We start from the raw sequence: 19,111 nt of genomic DNA on the forward strand, positions 1-19,111 counted from the left end.
AAGGGCGCAGTTGCTGGAGAAGGGGCGGAAGCCGGACGGGAACCCTCACCATGCACCTTACCCTGCGCGATAGCCGAGGTCAGGCGGGACTCCCAATTCTTCCTCGCTTGGGATGTCATGGACCTACACAACTGACAAGCCTTCATGTCGTGGTCCTTGCCCAAGCAAAGCAAGCATGACGAATGCAGGTCCTGAACCGGGAGTTTGCCACCGCACACGTCGCACTTTTTGAAGGGAGGAGACATCTTTCCGATCGACGAAGCCAAAGGAGAATGCAAGCGCGAAGTCAGACGGTCCGAGGTCGAAGTACAATAGGGAGGTCAGCAAGATAGAATGGTCAAGAACGGTCAGAAGTCAAATAACAGTGATTCTGAATGAGCGATGCGAAGTTCCAACAGCAGCCAACGCGGCGGAAAAAAGGAACTGGGGAAAGAGCAGGAAGGCAGGGGCCTTATAACGGGTGGGCGGAGTTACCGCCAAAAAGTTTCTATATGTTGCAAAGTAAACTTTGCCCAGTGATTCCAGAAGTTTCTGAACAGCACTGCGCAGGCGCAGTGAAACCCATTTGTATGATTCGCAGAGTCCACGAAGAAGAAGAGTTTATTCCTGACATTTTGCCAGAATCTGTGGCTGGCATCTTCAGTTTTTCTCATTCAGCAGTGGAAGTTCTAGATGGGGTATGTCTGATGTTGTCTGGTTTATAAAGGAGATCTGAATTATGACTCAATTTTAAAAGAAACCTGCTATGGAATATAATCAAAGATACTTCTCCACACATGACAGAGGGATGAATGTATAGCCTACTGGGCTGCTTTGCATTTCATAGTTTAGTTCAAGAGTGGGCAACTATCCAAATTCCAGGGCTTATGCACACTCCTTGCCAGACCTAGGAAAATCATACCGTGTCCCCATTTTGAAAATTCAAAATGCCCACCTAGGAACATGGGGGCAACTTTACCTTGTTTTTCACCAGCACTGGGTTATCCTAAGCCTAGGAAAGATATTTTTCTCAAAGAGGAAGTGACAAAAAATCACTTTTGATTCTGAAAAAAGACACCCATGAGGCCCACCAGTGGTGGGATTACGTGCTCCTGTGAGTCAAGAGGCTCTGCAGATAGTAGCAGCACTGCTAGTAGAGTCTCCCATGTGAGACAGGCTTTTGCTGAGGAATCAGACTAAACCTACCAAACAGCTATTTGGCGGCAACAGTAGTGGGGTGTGTGTGAGAGAAACTGGCAGGGGATCTATCATTTCTTTCCATTCCACATCAGGTCACTGCCTAAACAGACCAGCTTTGGGGGTCTGATTTGTTGCTGGTTGTGAAAACTAGCTCCAATCTATACTTTTGTTTTCAACCAATATTTTCTGTACTTGCAGATGTGGGTGAGGCATAGTGTGAATGTAGATTTCCACAATCCCTGCCAATAACTCAAATCCTCACCTGTATGGCCCTCCCCCAGTATCCATATGCCCTATTTCACATATTATTTCTACTTTGTGTTTCTATTTGTTTGTTTGTTTATATAGTCGCGGTACTAAAGTTATATAACACTATAACATTTTGGTACTATAACTCTAGAAAGATGGGGAAATAACCTTCAGTCTTTTACTGGAAATGCAATGAGGGAAAGAAGGTCAGTGTAAAACCACTCTGATGAAGGTGGCATCCCATTTCAGATCACCAGCAGTGGGACCCACCAAACATGGAGTGGGAGGAACTGAGATGATATGACATTTATGTAGGCCTGTATAAGAAACTCACAACAATGGGAATAAAAATTTGATTTCAGAACTGAAAATTTATGAGAAAAAGACAGGAAGAATGATGTGTAGACAGGGTGAAGGGATCAGATACAGTAAATACAGCTATAACAAAGTGCCATTAAGAATGACTCCTGAGGCTTTTGACCAGGCTGGAAGAGCCTCTCTAAGAGAACTTTCTAATACTGCTCTACTTGAGTTAAAAAGGGGGGGGGGGACCCAACCCTAAAACTTCTAAAGGTCTTGACATAAGACTATGTATTGTTCATTTCTTAAATACTTGTTTCAAGTTTATTTACAGATTGCTCCAGGTCTCAAGTGGGTTGATTTATAAAATGAAAGGACTACAGAAAACATGAATATAGAAATTAATAGCATGTCAATATACCAATGCCATTTAGTCCCAAAAGGCAGAAAGACAATGCCAGGCAAAACTAATTAATTTCTGGAAAAGAAATTCTCATCATTAAAGTTTTTGTGAATTAGGATCAGTCTTTTTTTATTCTAATGTAACCTGAAGGATTACGACACCCATTAGCGAATATGTTTTAATTGCTTTTTATTTTATTGATAGTTCAATAAGATTTTTTGTGTATTTTTGTTGGTACGAGTTTTATCTGTATTTGTTTTAATTTTGTAAACCACCTTGAGTTTTACAATTGGGAAAATGGCAGGCAAAAAATAACTAAAAGCAGTAGTAGTGGTAATAGTAATTTTATTTATTTACTTATTGTATATCCAACTTTTCTTCCTACAATTGCAACTGCTATTTTTTTACTACTACTGCTACTTATAACATGTGTTACTTTAGATTTCTAAAATATGGTGATGTTTCAGTTTTGCATCTTTAATGGCAAGGCTGGATAGATAAGGCAAAATCTAAAAAGGATTTATCCAATAAAATGTCATAAAACTTTCAACTTGGCAAGAATTTATAAGACTGATAACAAGTGCTGGAAATGTGGTGAACCACCTGGACTATTTTAATCACTGTTGGTGTGGCTGCAAATTAGCTAAAGTATATTGGAAAACGATTAAGTCAACAATCAGTGAAATAATAGGAGAGAAAGTTGAAATGAAGCCTGAATTTTTCTTATTAGGAATAATGGAAGAACAAATTGAGAAAAAACATGGGGGGGGGGAATTATTTATTATTATTATTATTATTATTATTATTATTACGCTTTATTTATACAGCTCTGTAGATTTATTTATTGACAGTTGATATGTTGTCCATGTCTTTTGCTTGTTGCTTGCTTATTGTTTTTGTTTGTAGATTAAGTGAGGAAAAATAGATTGTATGGCAAGAGAAAGTTAATAAAAATTAGTAAAAAAAAGCCTCTCAACTACAAATATACCTCAACAAAATAGATGTGCTCTTCAACATTACTTCCTTATCAGAAAATCTGGTACCAGAGGCACAAATTACAGAGAAAGAATAGGGACTGATTCTTGCAGCATAAAAAAGAAAAGCAGTTCAACATGTTTCAGCACTCTTTTTATTCAAAACTAACAATATACAAATCTCAAATTAAATATCTACGTCAGGTAAGCCTTGTGTAAATAAAGTATTTCTAGGCATTTAGAGACCACTTGAAGGCTTCTTTCAAAAGGCATTCATGAATTTATTTATTTTTAATACTTTCCATTTTTCTCATGATTTCCATTTTGGTGGCCAAACTTATAGATCTATGCTTTTTTTAACATGTTGGGGAAGAAGACTTACCTGCTTTCCTTTTTCTTTACTGTTCACACATGCTGAGTAAAGAATTCTGAAAGTAGCTGCTATTTACTTTGCTTGTTGTAGGCAAGCATACAGAGCTACAGTAGGATCACTTAGACTAAAATTTCATTCCTTCCTAGTTTAAGCATTATTACATTGTTTACTGCAGACATGCAGCTGCAACACAACACTAAAACACTGTGTTTCTTCATCCCTCCTTCACCATCTACTCAATGTTGATACTGCTAAAAACTTTGAACTAGACAGAGGACAAGGAGGACAAGGCAAGGGTGGGCAGGCATAAAAATGAGTTGTAAGAAGGAGCTTCTTTATTATGTTCTACATTCGCTACTGTGGGATGCAAAGTCAACACACTGTGGCCATGAAATTATTTGGCATCAGAGACTTTTTTTTCAAGCAGTCTACCAACAACTACAAGCTCCATGAAACGTGAGATCAAAACAAGCCATCACATTTTAGATTTAGCATTCCATTTCAAAACTAGCCACATCAAATAATTCTCTATAAATTTTGGCTGTAAAATTTCCTTGACTGCAGATATCACTATATAATAGACATCAAAAACCTAGGCCTGAATCCTATCGGTAGTCCTAATTAGAATAAGTCATCTGAATCAAGTGTAAAGGGTGAGTAAACATATATGTAAACCCACTGATTCAATGGGTCTACTCTAGCTGGGAATACCAATAGAAAACAGGCCTTGGAAATTTTACAAGCCAGTTAGATCCTTTCATAAACTAAAACAGACTGGGCAATTTGCAGGTCACAGGCTGCACACTTTCTCACCCTTTTTGCAGCCCCTAAGCATTTTCAGATGTCCTCAAAATACCAACTGTGGCAGTGACAAAAACATTTTTTTAATAACATTGAAACAAAACCATCAGCTTTTTTAAAAGAGACTAACAGCAGGCTTGGAAATGCTAACAGCTTGGAGGGAAGACACATATGGCTTCTTTCTAGGAAAACAGTAGTATGGATGATTTCCACTATTAGGTAATGAATAAAGGAGCACAAGCTACACATGGCCTATTCCACTGTTAGAATATTAGAAAAACAAAAAAGGTTCACATTTGCTACCATAATCAATTTTGGCAAGAGTGGGCAGATGTTGCCCCCTATGGGTATGATGGAGAAATTGGCCCCTGGACCTAGAAATTGCCCATTCCTGGTCTAAACAGTTCAGAACTACCCAAGTGTTAGCCCCTTTCTGGGGCTCTTTCGGGGAAGCACAGCAGTCCAAAGGAATCCACACTACCCTGCAGCTCCAAAGCAGATGACACAGGCAGACAGCAGCTTCAAGCAACTGTTAGCCTGACTGCACAAATGCCATTATACCATTCTACATTCAGCTCTTATTTTGTTCCAGAAAACAGTGGTACTACAGTAAATACATAATGTGCTGAGCCCTGATATTATCTGTCACACTAAACACTGTGTTGTCTGCCAGCATATCACTATAACCTCCTTGTAATAATACCAAGCTACTTGTTGCCAATCAGTGTACATTAACAACAGACAATTAGGATGGACTGCTTGTGGGGCAAACAGAAAACTTGTCTAGCACATCAGACAGAATGTCACCTGCCACAACAGAATGGAATTTCTGTGCTAATTATATAGGAGCTGCTCATAATAATGTACATTTCCTATTATTGTTACCACATAACAACTACATATGACAACATAACCCTCTTAAAACAGGAAAAAGCATCACTGAAATATAGTACTTTCATTCTATTTTTAAAATAGTTTTCTTCATTATATTCAGATTCCATAAAGAATTGTCTCTACACCAAATACTAGATGGAAGTTCAGATAAAAAGTTGGCTCATACAAAATATTCAACCAGATAAATATTTCATGAGAATATATATTTTTTAATTTGTTGGGGTTTTTTAAGAAGCCTTTCCACTTCTCTTCATTTGAGCCTGTATGAAGACTGGATGCTCTACCTGCAGATCATACACAAAACAATTTTTTCCATGAACCCTCCGGCTTACAATCTAAAAAGACACGACTTAAAAGGAGAAAGGAATGGTGGTGGGGAAGGGGAGGTCCAGCAGTTCTTCTCTCCTTCTGAGGCCTGGACCAAGGCAGATGGACTGGAGGGAGGGCTCTGCTTCTCAGTTCAGGCCAGGCCCGATGGAGCTGGGCTGCATCTCTCCCTCCATGGCCAGATGGCACCAGATGGACTGGAGGGAGGGCTCTGCTTCTCAGTTCAGGCCAGGCCCGATGGAGCTGGGCTGCATCTCTCCCTCCATGGCCAGATGGCACCAGATGGACTGGAGGGAGGGTCTGCTTCTTAGAAGGCACTTGGAAGGCAAAGGTCCAAGTAGCAGTAGAACCAGCAGCTTCTTCTTCCCCCTGGACCAAGATAGTCACTGTGGTCCTCCCATTCTCTCTGCTGAGTTGTTTTATGCTCTTCTCTCCCTCAGATTCCACAACAGTGGCAGTTGGAATGGAGGGGGGAGCCTCACCAGCTGCTGGGACTGCCAGCGATGGCTCTTCTCTCCCTCAGAGTCCAAAGTAGAGGCAGTTGGAATGAAGGGAGGGTATCTTGTCAGATGCTGCGACTGCTTAGAATTCAGCGCACAATAACTTGGCTTCACTTAGAGACATTTGCATTGCATTTGTGTTTGCAAATGGAAATAAAAGAACTAAAGCAAGAGATAAATGGAATTATAATAGAGAAATTTAAGTTAAAATTACCCAACTTGGAATGACAGAAGCTGCATGAATGCCGTTGGCTCTTATGTAAAATTAAACTAAGCATGGCTTCCTTTTTAATGGCTGTAGGTGTTTACATGTAAAGAAAGAGCTTCATTAACTATTTCAAGTTCATTTCCTTCAAGGAGGAAAGGGCTGGCTTTTTTCTCCATGTGCTTGGGGTGAGATCTAAACTTAGACTTTGATCTATTGCATTCTGGGAGTCACTGCTGGGAGGAGTCTGAACCCTAATTCTACAGAAGCCTGGCTGAGGTGCGCAACTTTTTATTTTCTTATACAGTCAAGGAGGTTTTGGAGAAAAGAGAAGCTGACCTGAGAACATTGTTGGAGAGGGCTCTTTAAATTTTTCCCTTTTTGCCTTTTTTTTTCCTTAAGGGGCTAGTGGGGGCTTTTCCTCAGAGGAAGTCAGAGACTTGCCTCTGGAAGGAGGTAGCAGCCAGGAGCTCTCTACAAAACTATAGGCCCAGTGACATGAACTCAGTGACAGAGCTTGGGGACGAAGGCCAAGTTTAGCAATGGAAGCCCACAGTCTTGTTTCAGTGCCTCCTTAAGACTTCTTAGTATGGACACTGAAGGACCTGCTGCAGTCATCTGCAACACTTGTAGGATGTTTCTCTTCTTGCCTACAGATATAGGGAATTTCACCTGCATTAAGTGCAAGTTGGTGGCCATCTTAGAAGCGAAAGTACAACAGCTGTAGGCCCAGGTAGCTACACTTCAGCATCACAGGGAACAAGAGGTTTTCCTGACCAGGACGGACCGGACAGTCTTGGACAGCAAACACAAAGAGAAAGTTGCTGGGGAGGAGGAGGTCACTTGACATACAACAGAAGCAGATAGTTGGAGGAATGTCACACACAGAAGTAGGGAAACCAAGGAACATTCTGTGAGATTGCAGCTACAGAATCGATTTGAATCTCTCTCTATTATCAAGGATGATGAGGAACAGCAGCAGGGACAGACTTCAGGGACAGAGCAGGAGACCCAGAGAGCTCCACCAAAGGGAACAGCTGCTACTAAGCCTCGGAGGAGGCGTGTGGTGGTCTTTGCTGAGAGGCACTGAACCAGTGGTTTGTGGGCCTGACAAGATGTCTCGGGAGGTGTGCTGTCTCCCTGGGGCAAAGATCTGTGATGTGACGGAGAGGCTGACAAGACTTGTCAAGCCTACTGACCATTACCCCTTTCTTTTGGTTCATGTGGGAACCAATGATACTGCAAGGTACATCCTTCAGAATATCATAAGGGATTATGAGGCTTTGGGTAGGAAGTTGAAAGAGATGGATGCACAGGTTGTCATCTCATTTCTTCTCCCAGTTGAAGGTCATGGTCCAGGAAGGGAGAAGAAAATAGCGGATGTAAATAACTGGCTCCGTAGATGGTGCAGCGAAGAGCGGTGTGGATTCTTGGACCATGGGCTGTGGTTCCATGAGGAGGGACTTCTGGCAAGGGATAGGTTGCATCCCACGCCAGTTGGCAAAAATGTTTTTGCCAATAGTCTCAAAAATTTAATCAGGAGGGCGTGACACTGAGTTATGTGGGGGAGGAAGACAATATTCTGGAAGGCAAAAGGGCTGGGGAAATAGTCAAACTGACACAGAGGAAACAAGGCAAACAGTGCAAGGACCCAAAAGTGGGAGACAAAAAAACTTGCACAGGCAGCAAGTCAAAGGGATACATGGTCTTCGATGGCTCTACACTAATGCACAGAGCATGGGAAATAAGCAAGATGAACTTGAACTCCTAGCACAACAAAACAAATATGATATGATAGGCCTCACTGAAACCTGGTGGGATAAGTCTCACGAGTGGAATGTAGAAATAGAGGGGTATAACCTTTTCAAGAGAAACAGGCCAAACAGGAAAGGAGGAGAAATACCCTTATATGTCGGGGACATTTACACCAGTGAAGAGATCCAGGACATCCTGGAAGCCAGATGGAGAGCATCTGGATAAAAATTAAAAGGGAGGGAAACAACTAGGATGTTATGGTGGGAGTCTACTACAGACAGCCAGGTCAGATGGAGGAATTGGATGATGCCTTTCTAGAACAGATGACCACACACTCAGAAAGGAGAGATGTAGTAGTGATGGGTGATTTCAACACTCCTGATATTTGCTCGAAGTCAAACTCAGCCAAATCTTCAAGGTCTAGCAAATTCCTCACTTGCCTTGGAGACAGTTTCATTGTCCAAAAGGTGGAAGAGGCAACAAGGGAGCCAGCTATTTTGGTTCTGATCCTAACCAACAGGGATGACCTAGTTAATGGAGTGCAAGTAGTAGGATCCTTAGGTGGGAGTGATCATGCACTCCTGGAGATTGTTATACAGTGGAAAAAAGCCAGGCATAGTCAGACATGCATTCTAGACTTTAGGAAAGCTGATTTTAATAAACTTAGAGAAATACTGGGGGTGATCCCATGGTCAGCAGCAATACTACAAGAGAAGGGAGTTCAAGATGGAGTTCAAACAGTTCCAATGAGGAAGAAAAATGGGAGATGTCTCAAGAAGCCAGGATGGAAGACTAAGGAACATTCAACTCAGCTAAGTTTTAAATGGGACATGTATAAGAAATGGAAAAATGGGGAATTCACCAAAGATGAATTCAAACAAATAGCAAGCCTGTGTAGGGATAAAGTCAGAAAAGCTAAAGCGCAGAATGAACTCAGGCTTGCTAGAGAGGTTAAGAACAATAAAAGGGGCTTTTTTGGATATGTCCAAAGCAAAAGGAAGAAGGAGGAAATGGTGGAGCCACTGTGTGGAGAAGATGGCAAAATGCTAACATGGGGCAGAGAAAAGGCAGAATCACTCAACACCTTTTTTGCTTCAGTCTTCTCAGAAAAGGCAAAGGGTGCTCAATCGGATTCGCCCCTTTTCACTCGCTGCCCCTCACTCCTGGAACCTTCTTCCCCCGCGAACACGAGCCATCACTTCTTTAATCAGCTTCAAAACGGAGTTGAAGACCATCCTGTCCAGGGAAGCGTTCCCTGACATTGCATAACTGTCACTTGCTATTTGATGTTCTTTTGTTGCCTGTTTTATTGAATCATTTCCTGTATTGCCATGTACTTTATATGTATTATGCTACTAGAAAGGTCCCTTCCCCACCCCCACTCCCTTCTCCTTTTGTGTCGTGTCTTGTTAGATTGTTAGAACAAGCTTCATTTATATACTGCTTCATACCGCCTAAGCAGTGTCTAAGCAGTTTACAACTGTAAGCTAATTTGCCCCCAACAATCTGGGTACTCATTTTAGCGACCTTGGAAGGATGCAAGCCTGAGTCAAGCTTGAGCCCCTTTGCTGGTCTTGAGCCCCACTGGTTCATAAAAAAGTCTAGAGTGGGGAGACTGGGCAAGTGGGTAAAGGGAGTAGTTAATGAGTCCTTAAGATGAGGCAGAATTCCAAGATGATTACAAGAGGCAATTCAAAGACTGTGTTGAAAATGCCTTTTGGAATTTATATATATGTTTAAATGCTTTCAAGTCATAGATGGTTGAATCTAAGGATAAAGAATCCATGGATATGGAGGGCCAACTGTAACAGAAACACACTTGATCTTGCTGAAAAGTCAGGAGTTGTTTCAATGCAACCACAGCCATGGAAAGAAAGGAACCAACAAAATAGATTGCAACTGTAATTTATACAGTAGTATAGGAGACCACCAACAAATACCAGGTGCTGTGTACTTTTTACCTAAGAAAACCCTATGAAATTTATGGGGTTGCCGTAAATCGACAGGGGACTTGAAGGCGCGGGCACACATGCACAGACATGGAATAGGAGAATTTGCTACCAAAAGTGTCACTCAGCTCTAGAACAGTCTGAATCTGCATTATGTAGGCTCAGGTGAACAATATACATGAGTCACAGGCCACAAAAAAATATTAATAGCACAGTAAGAACAGATGTAGGGGGAAAAGTGCATCAGTACTATCCGTTTAGCAAACAGACTGACACAATCTAGAAACTAATAGATGTTCCTGAGGTATGTACTTACATGTTCATTTTCGAAGGACAATTATAAACATTATTCTGAATAATCATAAATTCTATACTTCAAAATACTTTAAAAATTAAAGATTACCTACCTTTATGTCAAAATTGCAATCAAGTCTTCTGATTAATACAATAAATTCATGGGAGGAGTTGTCCTTCAGAGGTGGAGGAGTTATAGGCTCACATGCATTCTCAGGTTTTGAACTTATTAGGAACCCCTGAAAAATGTTTTGAAAAGCACATCATCAATGCATAGGCACAAGAAAGCAGACTAATTATTTCATATTTTTGAATATCAAAGCACACTATGAAAATTGAGTACTGTATATTCATCAAATTGGAAATCAGCTTGATCTATGTTCGTAATTGTGATTGAATAGACAATACTACTTCCACTTGTAAGTGACAGATTGACTTGAATCTGTATCCTGCCTTTCTCCCAGTGCTATACTCTGGATTTTGAATGGTATTAGAAAACAGACCAGTAACCACTAAAGTGGGCCACACTTGAGAATGGGCCACACTTTCACCGCAATTCTGGGCCAATCGCAGCCTGATTGTTACCACCCATCTGCTTCCCCCCATAGTCTAGTCCAGCTTTATTTATGATACATTCTCCATAGAAATTAAACATACAGGCTTACTGCAATTCCTGGTATCTCCCCTCCTGAGCATTTTCAATCTGTGGGTCACTGTTTCGCTATCCATATTTGTTAATTTTGATTAGAATTTGAGTGGTTTCTGTCTCTGTAACCTGAAACAGCTCTATTGGACACATTAGCATGTGGAAATTGTATGGCATGCTTACAGAATTTTCACAAGCCATTTTTAATTGTATATCACTTGGTTTGAAAACATGAATTTTAAAGCAGCAGTCTTACTATCAAACTGGGATTCTACCATCATATTCTCCTGCAAGTATAGTCTAGGTTTTAGCCATCATGAAGTCTTTGAACAAAATCACGTTTTCCATTTTTCCTGTGTCAATGCCACATAACTACCCCATTGGTTCATGCCATAAGACCTAATTTGCATGGTGCCATAAGGTATTTTTTTTTCTTCCTTTTGCTAAAAACAAATATGGGTACTCTCAAGAAATCTACACTTTGATCCACAAGGGAAAACCTATTTACAGAATTTTCTTCCTTGCAAAATTCATTCAGGATAAATTTGACAGCAGATGAATGTTAGTTTACAACTTCTAGTAGTGAAGAATAATATAAGCTTTTGAATTAAAGACTTAAATAGTTCTCAGATAGAGATGGTAAACATTATTTGCTTGAAACACTTAAGTTACAAATGAAGCACCTTCAGTAAATCACAGTCCAATCCTAAAGCCTTTTCCATACAGTATACTAGGCACACTATCACAAAAATAAACCACTTTAAACTTTCTGCAATGCCACTCTCTTTTAACCTGAGTGCTACAGGATATGCTTTGTTGATACCAAGTTTGGCATTCTTCACAGAAAATGCACAAAAGTGCGTATTTTATTTTATGCTAAACTGCTGCACTACCTGGAAAAGCCAATTATGAATTCATGGCTGTTGGGCTGCTAAAAAAGAGATACTTTGCCAGCTGTCCTGAGTTCTACTTGGCAGTCTTTATTCTACAGCAATGTCCATCCACACATATATGGAAGAAGAACTTTCAGAAGTTATTTTTTTTGCATTTCAACTCCCAGAATCACCAAGACAAAAAATCTGATGGTTGTGCTAGTTGGAGGTTGGTGAAAGCTGTTTCCCCCAAAAAGGAACTTTCAGAGCCCTGGCCACTACTACACTATTGCTTCTGAATATTATTTATGTGCATGTGTCTCAGGATCAGAATTCCACAAATGAAATGTTTTAAGATACATTTTCCAAATGGCAGCCTCTTCCTCCAAATTGTAACAGATTACAATATTCCTTATTCCGCTATGTCTGGAATCTATGGAATCTTTGCCTCTCTAAAGAAAGTGGGAGGACATAGAATTGATTTATGCATTTTCAATTGCTGTGGATTTAGAGGAGTTCTTATGGTGCCCTCTGGTGGGAAACATTTTGATGCTTGGTTGTTTTGTTGCTGTGTCCCTGCAAGTCATTTCCAATTTATGGAGACCCAAAGGCAAGCCTGTCACAGGGTTTTCTTGGCAAGATTTGTTCAGAAAGGGTTTTGCCACTGTCTCCCTCTGAGGCTGAGGGAGTATGACTTGCCTAAGTTCACCCAGCTCAGCATGAAGTTGAAAAAAAGAAGGGCATTGGCTCAGTGTATGTGTGCGTGCACGCGCGCCTTCAAGTCACCTGCTGATTTATGACAACAACAAGACTTTCACAGGGTTTTCTTAGGCAAGGAATGATCAGAGGTGGTTTTGCTAGTTCCTTCCTCTGAAATATAGTCTACAACACCTGGGATTCATTGGCAGTCTCCCATCCAAAAACTAACTTGCACTGACTCTGTGCTTAACTTCCAAAATTGGCTCAAAATGACATGTTTTTTTTTAAAAAAATGTTTCCTCCTCTAGAAGGATGAAGTAACCCCTTGCCTGCCTCGCCCTTCTTGGTAGGACAGTAGCAAAAACAGAATATAGCTATCTACCTAGTTAGTGTGGTTTTCCAAATTTCTTTGGAGAAGGAAAATACTTATGCCATCAGTAGACCCAAATATTTCCATTCTCTCCAGTTGACAACTATACTGATGGTGCTCTCAAAGACTGAACATTCAGTATCATCCAGGTTACAATACAGTCAGGAAAATGCCCTTGCCATACTGATCAGTTGTGGACGTTTCCCCTCAAAAATGTGCAGTCTAAAATATCTCAGGTTAACAGTTGCTGATGAGAGTTTCTTCTTCAAGATTCCTATCACTGTTCTTTGGAAAATATTGCAAAGGGTTTCCCATCTGTATTCACAGAGCTACATCAATATCATAAAATGTAGACCATAACATTTTAAACACAGCCTGGGTTAGGAAGGTTTTTTTAAAGGATTCCTTCTAAAAATAGCCTCACTCCCAGTTCTGTGTGGAACCACTGTAATATTAGTCCATTGCAAATCAAACAACAATATACTACCTTCTACTTGAACGTTTAACAGCTAAGATACACAGGATGGTACAAGGTCAGAGATAGCAGCCAATTCTATACTAGTTACTCTATATTTGGTGTTGTTCATTTGATAATGGAATGAATTTCAAGATGATTACAGAAGACTTGGATTACAGAAACTGAGCTTCTTCCTACTTATGCAAGCCTATTTTAAGAAAGTTCTTATCACCAAGATTTAAAACATGCTATCAGTTCTATCAAGGCAGGAATCATTTACTGAGGTCACTAAGCAAATCTTATTGTGACAAATATGAGATCATCATAGCAGCTTCCAACAACAGGCAAGGAAGAGACCATAATTCACATAAGCCCCATTCCACACTCCAAGTCAAATATTCATCAAATGCCAAAGTATGGTGTAACTTGTAATGACAACTTGTCAAGGGTAACTGAGTTATGTAGCCAGCTCTACTTCACCTGGGCTTTAATCCAGCCAAGCACTTAAATGTTACTTCATTAAAAAAAAAAACACACACACACACACAATTTTATGAAAGTTAAACCTTAAAGTCAAGCATATGCTCAAGTGCATTACTGGAGTGATGCCTCCACTTTTACAGTCTTTTAAAAGCAGAAATCCATAAATTCTGTTTTTGGCTAATTTTGTTGGCAGCATGAGTCTAGCATTACTGCAATCTCAGTCTTAAGCATAGCAGCTACTGGGTGACGTTCATTTTAATATTTTGTATTTTGTACACACACATGTCCAAGAAAGGCTTTTAAATAGGCATTCTTTTCACAAATTTCTTATGACTTTTCTATTCAAGTGTTTTGTCTGGTGTAGACTAAAGGGTAAGAGGGCAGGGGAGGAAAGGGAGATTTGAAGGGTGGAGAAGAGGAACAAATCAGTCAAGAATAATTGGATGCACAATAAAGTTACAAACAGCTACTGGGCAGCAGCAATAGTGGTGGGTGACTGATGTTAACTCTCACAGGGAGAACAGCAATGACACCATAGCTGACACTTGTTAGCACTGCACAAAGCAGGCAAAGGTAACCTTACTTGCAAGACCTTGTCATGAAGAAAAACCTTAGATGAGACAGATAAAACAACCACATGGAGGACTAGTACATAAACAGAGAGGTAGAGAGAAACAACTCAAAGGTGAGAAGACAAAAAGCAGATATGTTCAATAAAGCAAAGATAGTTTGAAGCAGCACCACACATTTAATAGGAACATGGAATGTGAGAAGCATGAGCCAAGGGAAGCTAAAAATAATAATAAAAAAGGAAATGGAATGCATAAAAATATCAATACTGGGAGTGAGCAAGCTAAAATGGATAAACTACAATTCCCAGAATTCCATAGTATTGAGCCATGGCAGTTAAAGTGGTGCCAAACCGGATTAGTTCTGCAGTGTGGATGCAGCCTAGTTTCAATACTTCAGCCTGCATCGGTGCCAACTATTCTCTAATCCAGGGGTCGGCAACCTATGGCCCGCGGGCCGGATCTGGCCCGGCAAGGCCTTGGGACCGGCCCCAGCCCGGTCCTGCCGCCGATTGCCGCTCCGGGCACCATTTTGAGTTCGGCCCCCCAGTTGTCTGAGGGACAGCAACCCGGCCCCCGGCTCAAAAAGGTTGCCTACCCCTGCTCTAATCCAAGAAAAGCATGAACACAGTAGAAGACCATGTACAGTGGAACCGCAGTAGCTGTGGATTTGAGCATCCGCAGATGACAAGCCTGCATTATCCCCAATGGTGGCACATGCACACAGCCACACCACCATTGAGAATAACTGGTCTAAAGTCCTCCCTCACTCTTCCTCTCTCCCCCCTCCTCCTCTGAGGATTCTTTCCCAGGCTTGGCTTTGGGGGTGATTTGGAGGTGGAGTCTGGAGTTCTTGACACAATTTTCGTTTTTAAGAACTTTAGATAATTCTTTACCTATTTTTATAGTTTTTTTGTGCGGTTTTCGGGCTGTGTACTAGAAGAGTTTATTCCTGACGTTTCGCCAGCAGCTGTGGCTGGCATCTCCAGAGAATGCTGGAATGGAAGGGTATATGGCTTGGGCCCAGGGTACTTGGAGGACCGCCTCTCCCCATATAATCCGCCCCGCGCTCTCAGGTCGGCCGGGAAGCAACTGTTGAGGGTTCCAGACACGAAGTATTCTGTGACTGTACAGAGGGCATTCTCTATCTCGGCCCCGCAGCTTTGGAACTCTCCTCCCGGTGAGCTCCGCTTGGCTACCTAACTTGACCTATTTAGGAAGAGGTTAAAAACCTTCCTCTTCTAACAGGCTTTCCCCCAGATGTTGTAAGATCTGCTCTCTCTCCGCTGCACTCGTTGCACCAGCACTTTAAGCTAGTTTTTGTATGGTTTTAATCTTGTAATTTTAATATTGTTTTTAATAGTTTATATATCGATTTGGATGCTTATGTGATTACTGTTTGTAAAGTGTACATTTGTGTACTTCTGTGTAACCCGCTTTGATCTGCCAAGGAAAAGCGGGCTATAAATAAACAGATTATTATTATTATATACTGTTGATTGAGAGGAGGCGATTTGCATGTTATTTTGTGTATCGTTCCGCTGTTGAATGGCAAGGTCTACAGGGTGTCCATTTACTTAATGATCCATTGTCTGTTAGGAATCCCCTTCACCCTGGCTGGTTTTCATTTGCAGGGCCCTGATTTTGGTGTTTTTCAGGACTTTGTTTACTTTAAGGGTTTCTTCTTTCCTGTTGAAATTGTCCAGGTGTTTATGGATTTCAATGGCTTCCCTGTGCATTCTGACTTGATAGTTATTGGCATTGTCCAGAATTTTTTGTTTTTGTTTTCTCTTTACCTATTTTGTTTTAAGTGAATTATTATTACAAGGCCTACATACTTACTGAAGAAATCTTAGGGACAAGGTTGCCACCAAAACTATATTTTCCATATCCCTGACCAGTTTGCAGATTTCACTACTGCTAAAAATCTCTCTCGCGTGCTCTCCCCCCCCCCCCGTGCGTGTGTATATATATAAAACCTTTGCGACTGAAAGAAAGCTGGTAATATAAGCATTCGTAGACTTGAGCCTATTTCCTAAGATGCAGATCCTCATGCATCTGAGGGAGCAGGCTCAAGTCTACAAAAGCTCGTGCTACCAGTTTCTTTCTTTGTTAGTCTGAAGAGTGCTACAAGATCGCTTTACCTACTGATTTTCCAGACTAATATGGCTATTTCTTTGAATTCTCCCTCTCTCTCTGGGCTACACAATATTAAATAAAGTTTTCCTTAAATTGATCAAAATTATGTAACCACAAAAGCAAGTATGTGTCAAGATACGAGTTTCAATATAACTGAATATTGATTTAACTGAAGAAATACATCTACTTTGAAACTGAACTAAAAGTTACACAAGATGGACATTTCATTATAAGTAATTTCTAAAGGAATAATTGCTAGAATGAAAAGCCCTTTGTATCTGTGGGCATTCCACTCCTCCCATCTCCCCATGGGATGCCAAAAATTGTAGGACCTCAAGTCTTGCTGTTTTTAAGGGCAGCACAGCCATGTGCACACGCTACCGTTGGAGAGAACGCGGCGGGGCCATCTGCAGATGCTCCAATCCATGGATGGCAAGCCCACAGATACAAAGGACCAACTGTAATAGATAGCTACTATGTTCATCCAGCCAGAAACTCTATTTTCAAAATATTCAGATCTTCAAAACAATTAAAGCAGATTCCATGTTATTTGAACTAGATGCAAGAAGCCAGTCATCTTCTCATCATTTATTCTGGAATATGCATTGTTACATTATGTTTGTACTCTTCCGCTTCCAAAAACGCAGACCGTCCTGCAATGGCATCTAAAAAAACCTCCAAACCTACATGAGTATATTTTAACCACAATTCCCTGAGGTTTGACCAATTTCCCTGATTCACTCTGACCTCTCAACAACCTTCCGTGACCAATCTCATTTTTTCTGACTTTTCAGCATCAATCCTGGATATAAAGAGAATGAAGAGTTTTACTTAGTGAACTAATTATAGTATTAACTAGCAAACTATTTTCACAGAGGGCAAGAAACATACTACTGAAGGATGCAACACAGTCATCATTTTGGGTGGTTGATGTGGAGTGTTGTGGCAGCAGCCATTTTTAATAACGACCTACTGAAAAGCCTCTCTGCAAAGAGACCACAGGGACCATTATTAATATGGGCTTACTCTGCAAGCCTCAAAGCTTGGCAGTCCCTCTGCCTCTTGTTACTGTCTTCATACCGGGTCCCTAATAGAGGCAGAAGCTTTCCTTGCTATTCCTCCTTTTTTCCAGGCTGCATTCTCCTTCTTGTTCCTCATTTAAGTGGGCCCTTGATATCTGCTGGGGTTTGATTCCAGGAACCCTCATGGTGTCCAAAATCTGTGGATGCTCAAGTTCCATTAAATACAACGACATAGTAAAATGGGGTCCCTTATATAAAATGGCCAAAACAAGGTTTGCTTTTTGGATAAAAAGAATACACACACAGGGAGGGAGGGAGGGAGAGAATATTTTCAAGCCATGAATCCATGGACAAAGAATCTGTGACTGTTGTTGTTGTTAAGCTTTATTTATAAAGCCCTGTACATTTACACAGTGCTGTACATACAATCAAGTAAAAATGAATAAAATAAAATAAACCTGCCAGTGGCGTACATTCTAGGAAAAACAACTAGAAGTCAATATATATTGTACATATTAAAATTCAAAACAATATAACAAACAAACAGGTTAAAAGAAGCATAGGATAACAATCATATACAGAGGGCCGACTGTATTCCCTTGCCTATCTGTATTTGTATAGATGTAGGCATTTTAAGATCAGCAATGTCAATTACATGTGCCCTCAAATGTAATCCTTCAAATAAACAGATCCTGTATAAAGCCCCCAAAATGCTTCAACTGAAGCTATAAATAAAGCTTCAAATGTCTATACAACAACACAGAGAGTTCAGGGAAACAAGCAAGATGAGCTTACAGTCCTAGTGCAGGAAGAGTAAATGTGACTTTATAGACATAATGCCTCCTATGATTGGAATATTACTGTCCTGGACTGCAGCCAGCATTCACAGACATACGCTGATAGGAATGACTCAGCTCAGCAAGTGAATGCAAACACAAACCTTGCAAGGATTCAGCGTGAAAGCAGTCCGAGAAGTCAAGCCGAGGTCAGAGTACCAGAAGTCAAAGCAATCCGAAAGCCAAGCCGAAGTCAGGATACTGGGAGTCAGAGTGGTCAAAACAGTCTGAGGTCAAGCAGCCAGAAGATAACAAGGGTCCGGTCCGAGGTCAAGCAACAAGGAATCAATGTACAAGAAGCCAGTGCTAGCAGCAATCACGCCAAGGGATCATGCAATAAACTCTGGCAAACAGTGAAGGTTTCTCAGCAGTTTAAGTAAGGGAAACTCTCCCCCGTGCCACCTGAGGCTGGTTGGCTAATTGCCTCTCTGCAATCCTCCTGGATCTGCGCCTGCAAGCACTCTCAGCCCTTCTCTCTCTGAACGTAGGCACCTCCAGACAAGCTTCCTCCCCAGAGTCACCACTAGGCTGTTGCACCATAGGAGGCCCTTCCCTAGCACTAGGACCTGGTTGGGCCTCCTCCTCAGGGCCTGGGAGAGCACAGCTGGGACCTGGCAGGGCAGGATTGCCACCTGGTGTAGCCTCAATCAGCTCTTACTCTGGAGGAGGCTCCTCCTCCTCCGAGAGCTGATCTTGGCTGGCCATGACAATTACAACTGAAAGGTATAAACAAGTCACAAAGAACAGCTGTGGTAGAAAAGAAGAAGGAAGAGCATTATATGTCAAAGGAGATTATCACACCAGATTTTAAATCT

At 41.1% G+C, this 19,111-nt stretch overlaps 1 protein-coding gene across 2 annotated transcripts in view; it reads right to left on the reverse strand.

Moving 5' to 3' along the window:
- Window positions 1-19,111, reverse strand: part of RNF13 (ring finger protein 13) — a 102,813-nt gene that overhangs the window by 59,661 nt on the left and 24,041 nt on the right. For both annotated transcript variants that reach the window (XM_089509059.1, XM_089509060.1), the window contains exon 4: window positions 10,317-10,442. In XM_089509059.1, coding sequence (XP_089365185.1) covers window positions 10,317-10,442 — 126 coding nt within the window. The remainder of the gene's footprint in view (window positions 1-10,316; window positions 10,443-19,111) is intronic.

This window comes from Sceloporus occidentalis, unplaced genomic scaffold, assembly GCF_023333645.1.
Source record: "Sceloporus occidentalis isolate IW3139 unplaced genomic scaffold, rSceOcc1.0.p SCAF_2, whole genome shotgun sequence".
In the NCBI taxonomy this organism is placed as follows: Eukaryota; Metazoa; Chordata; class Lepidosauria; order Squamata; family Phrynosomatidae; genus Sceloporus; species Sceloporus occidentalis.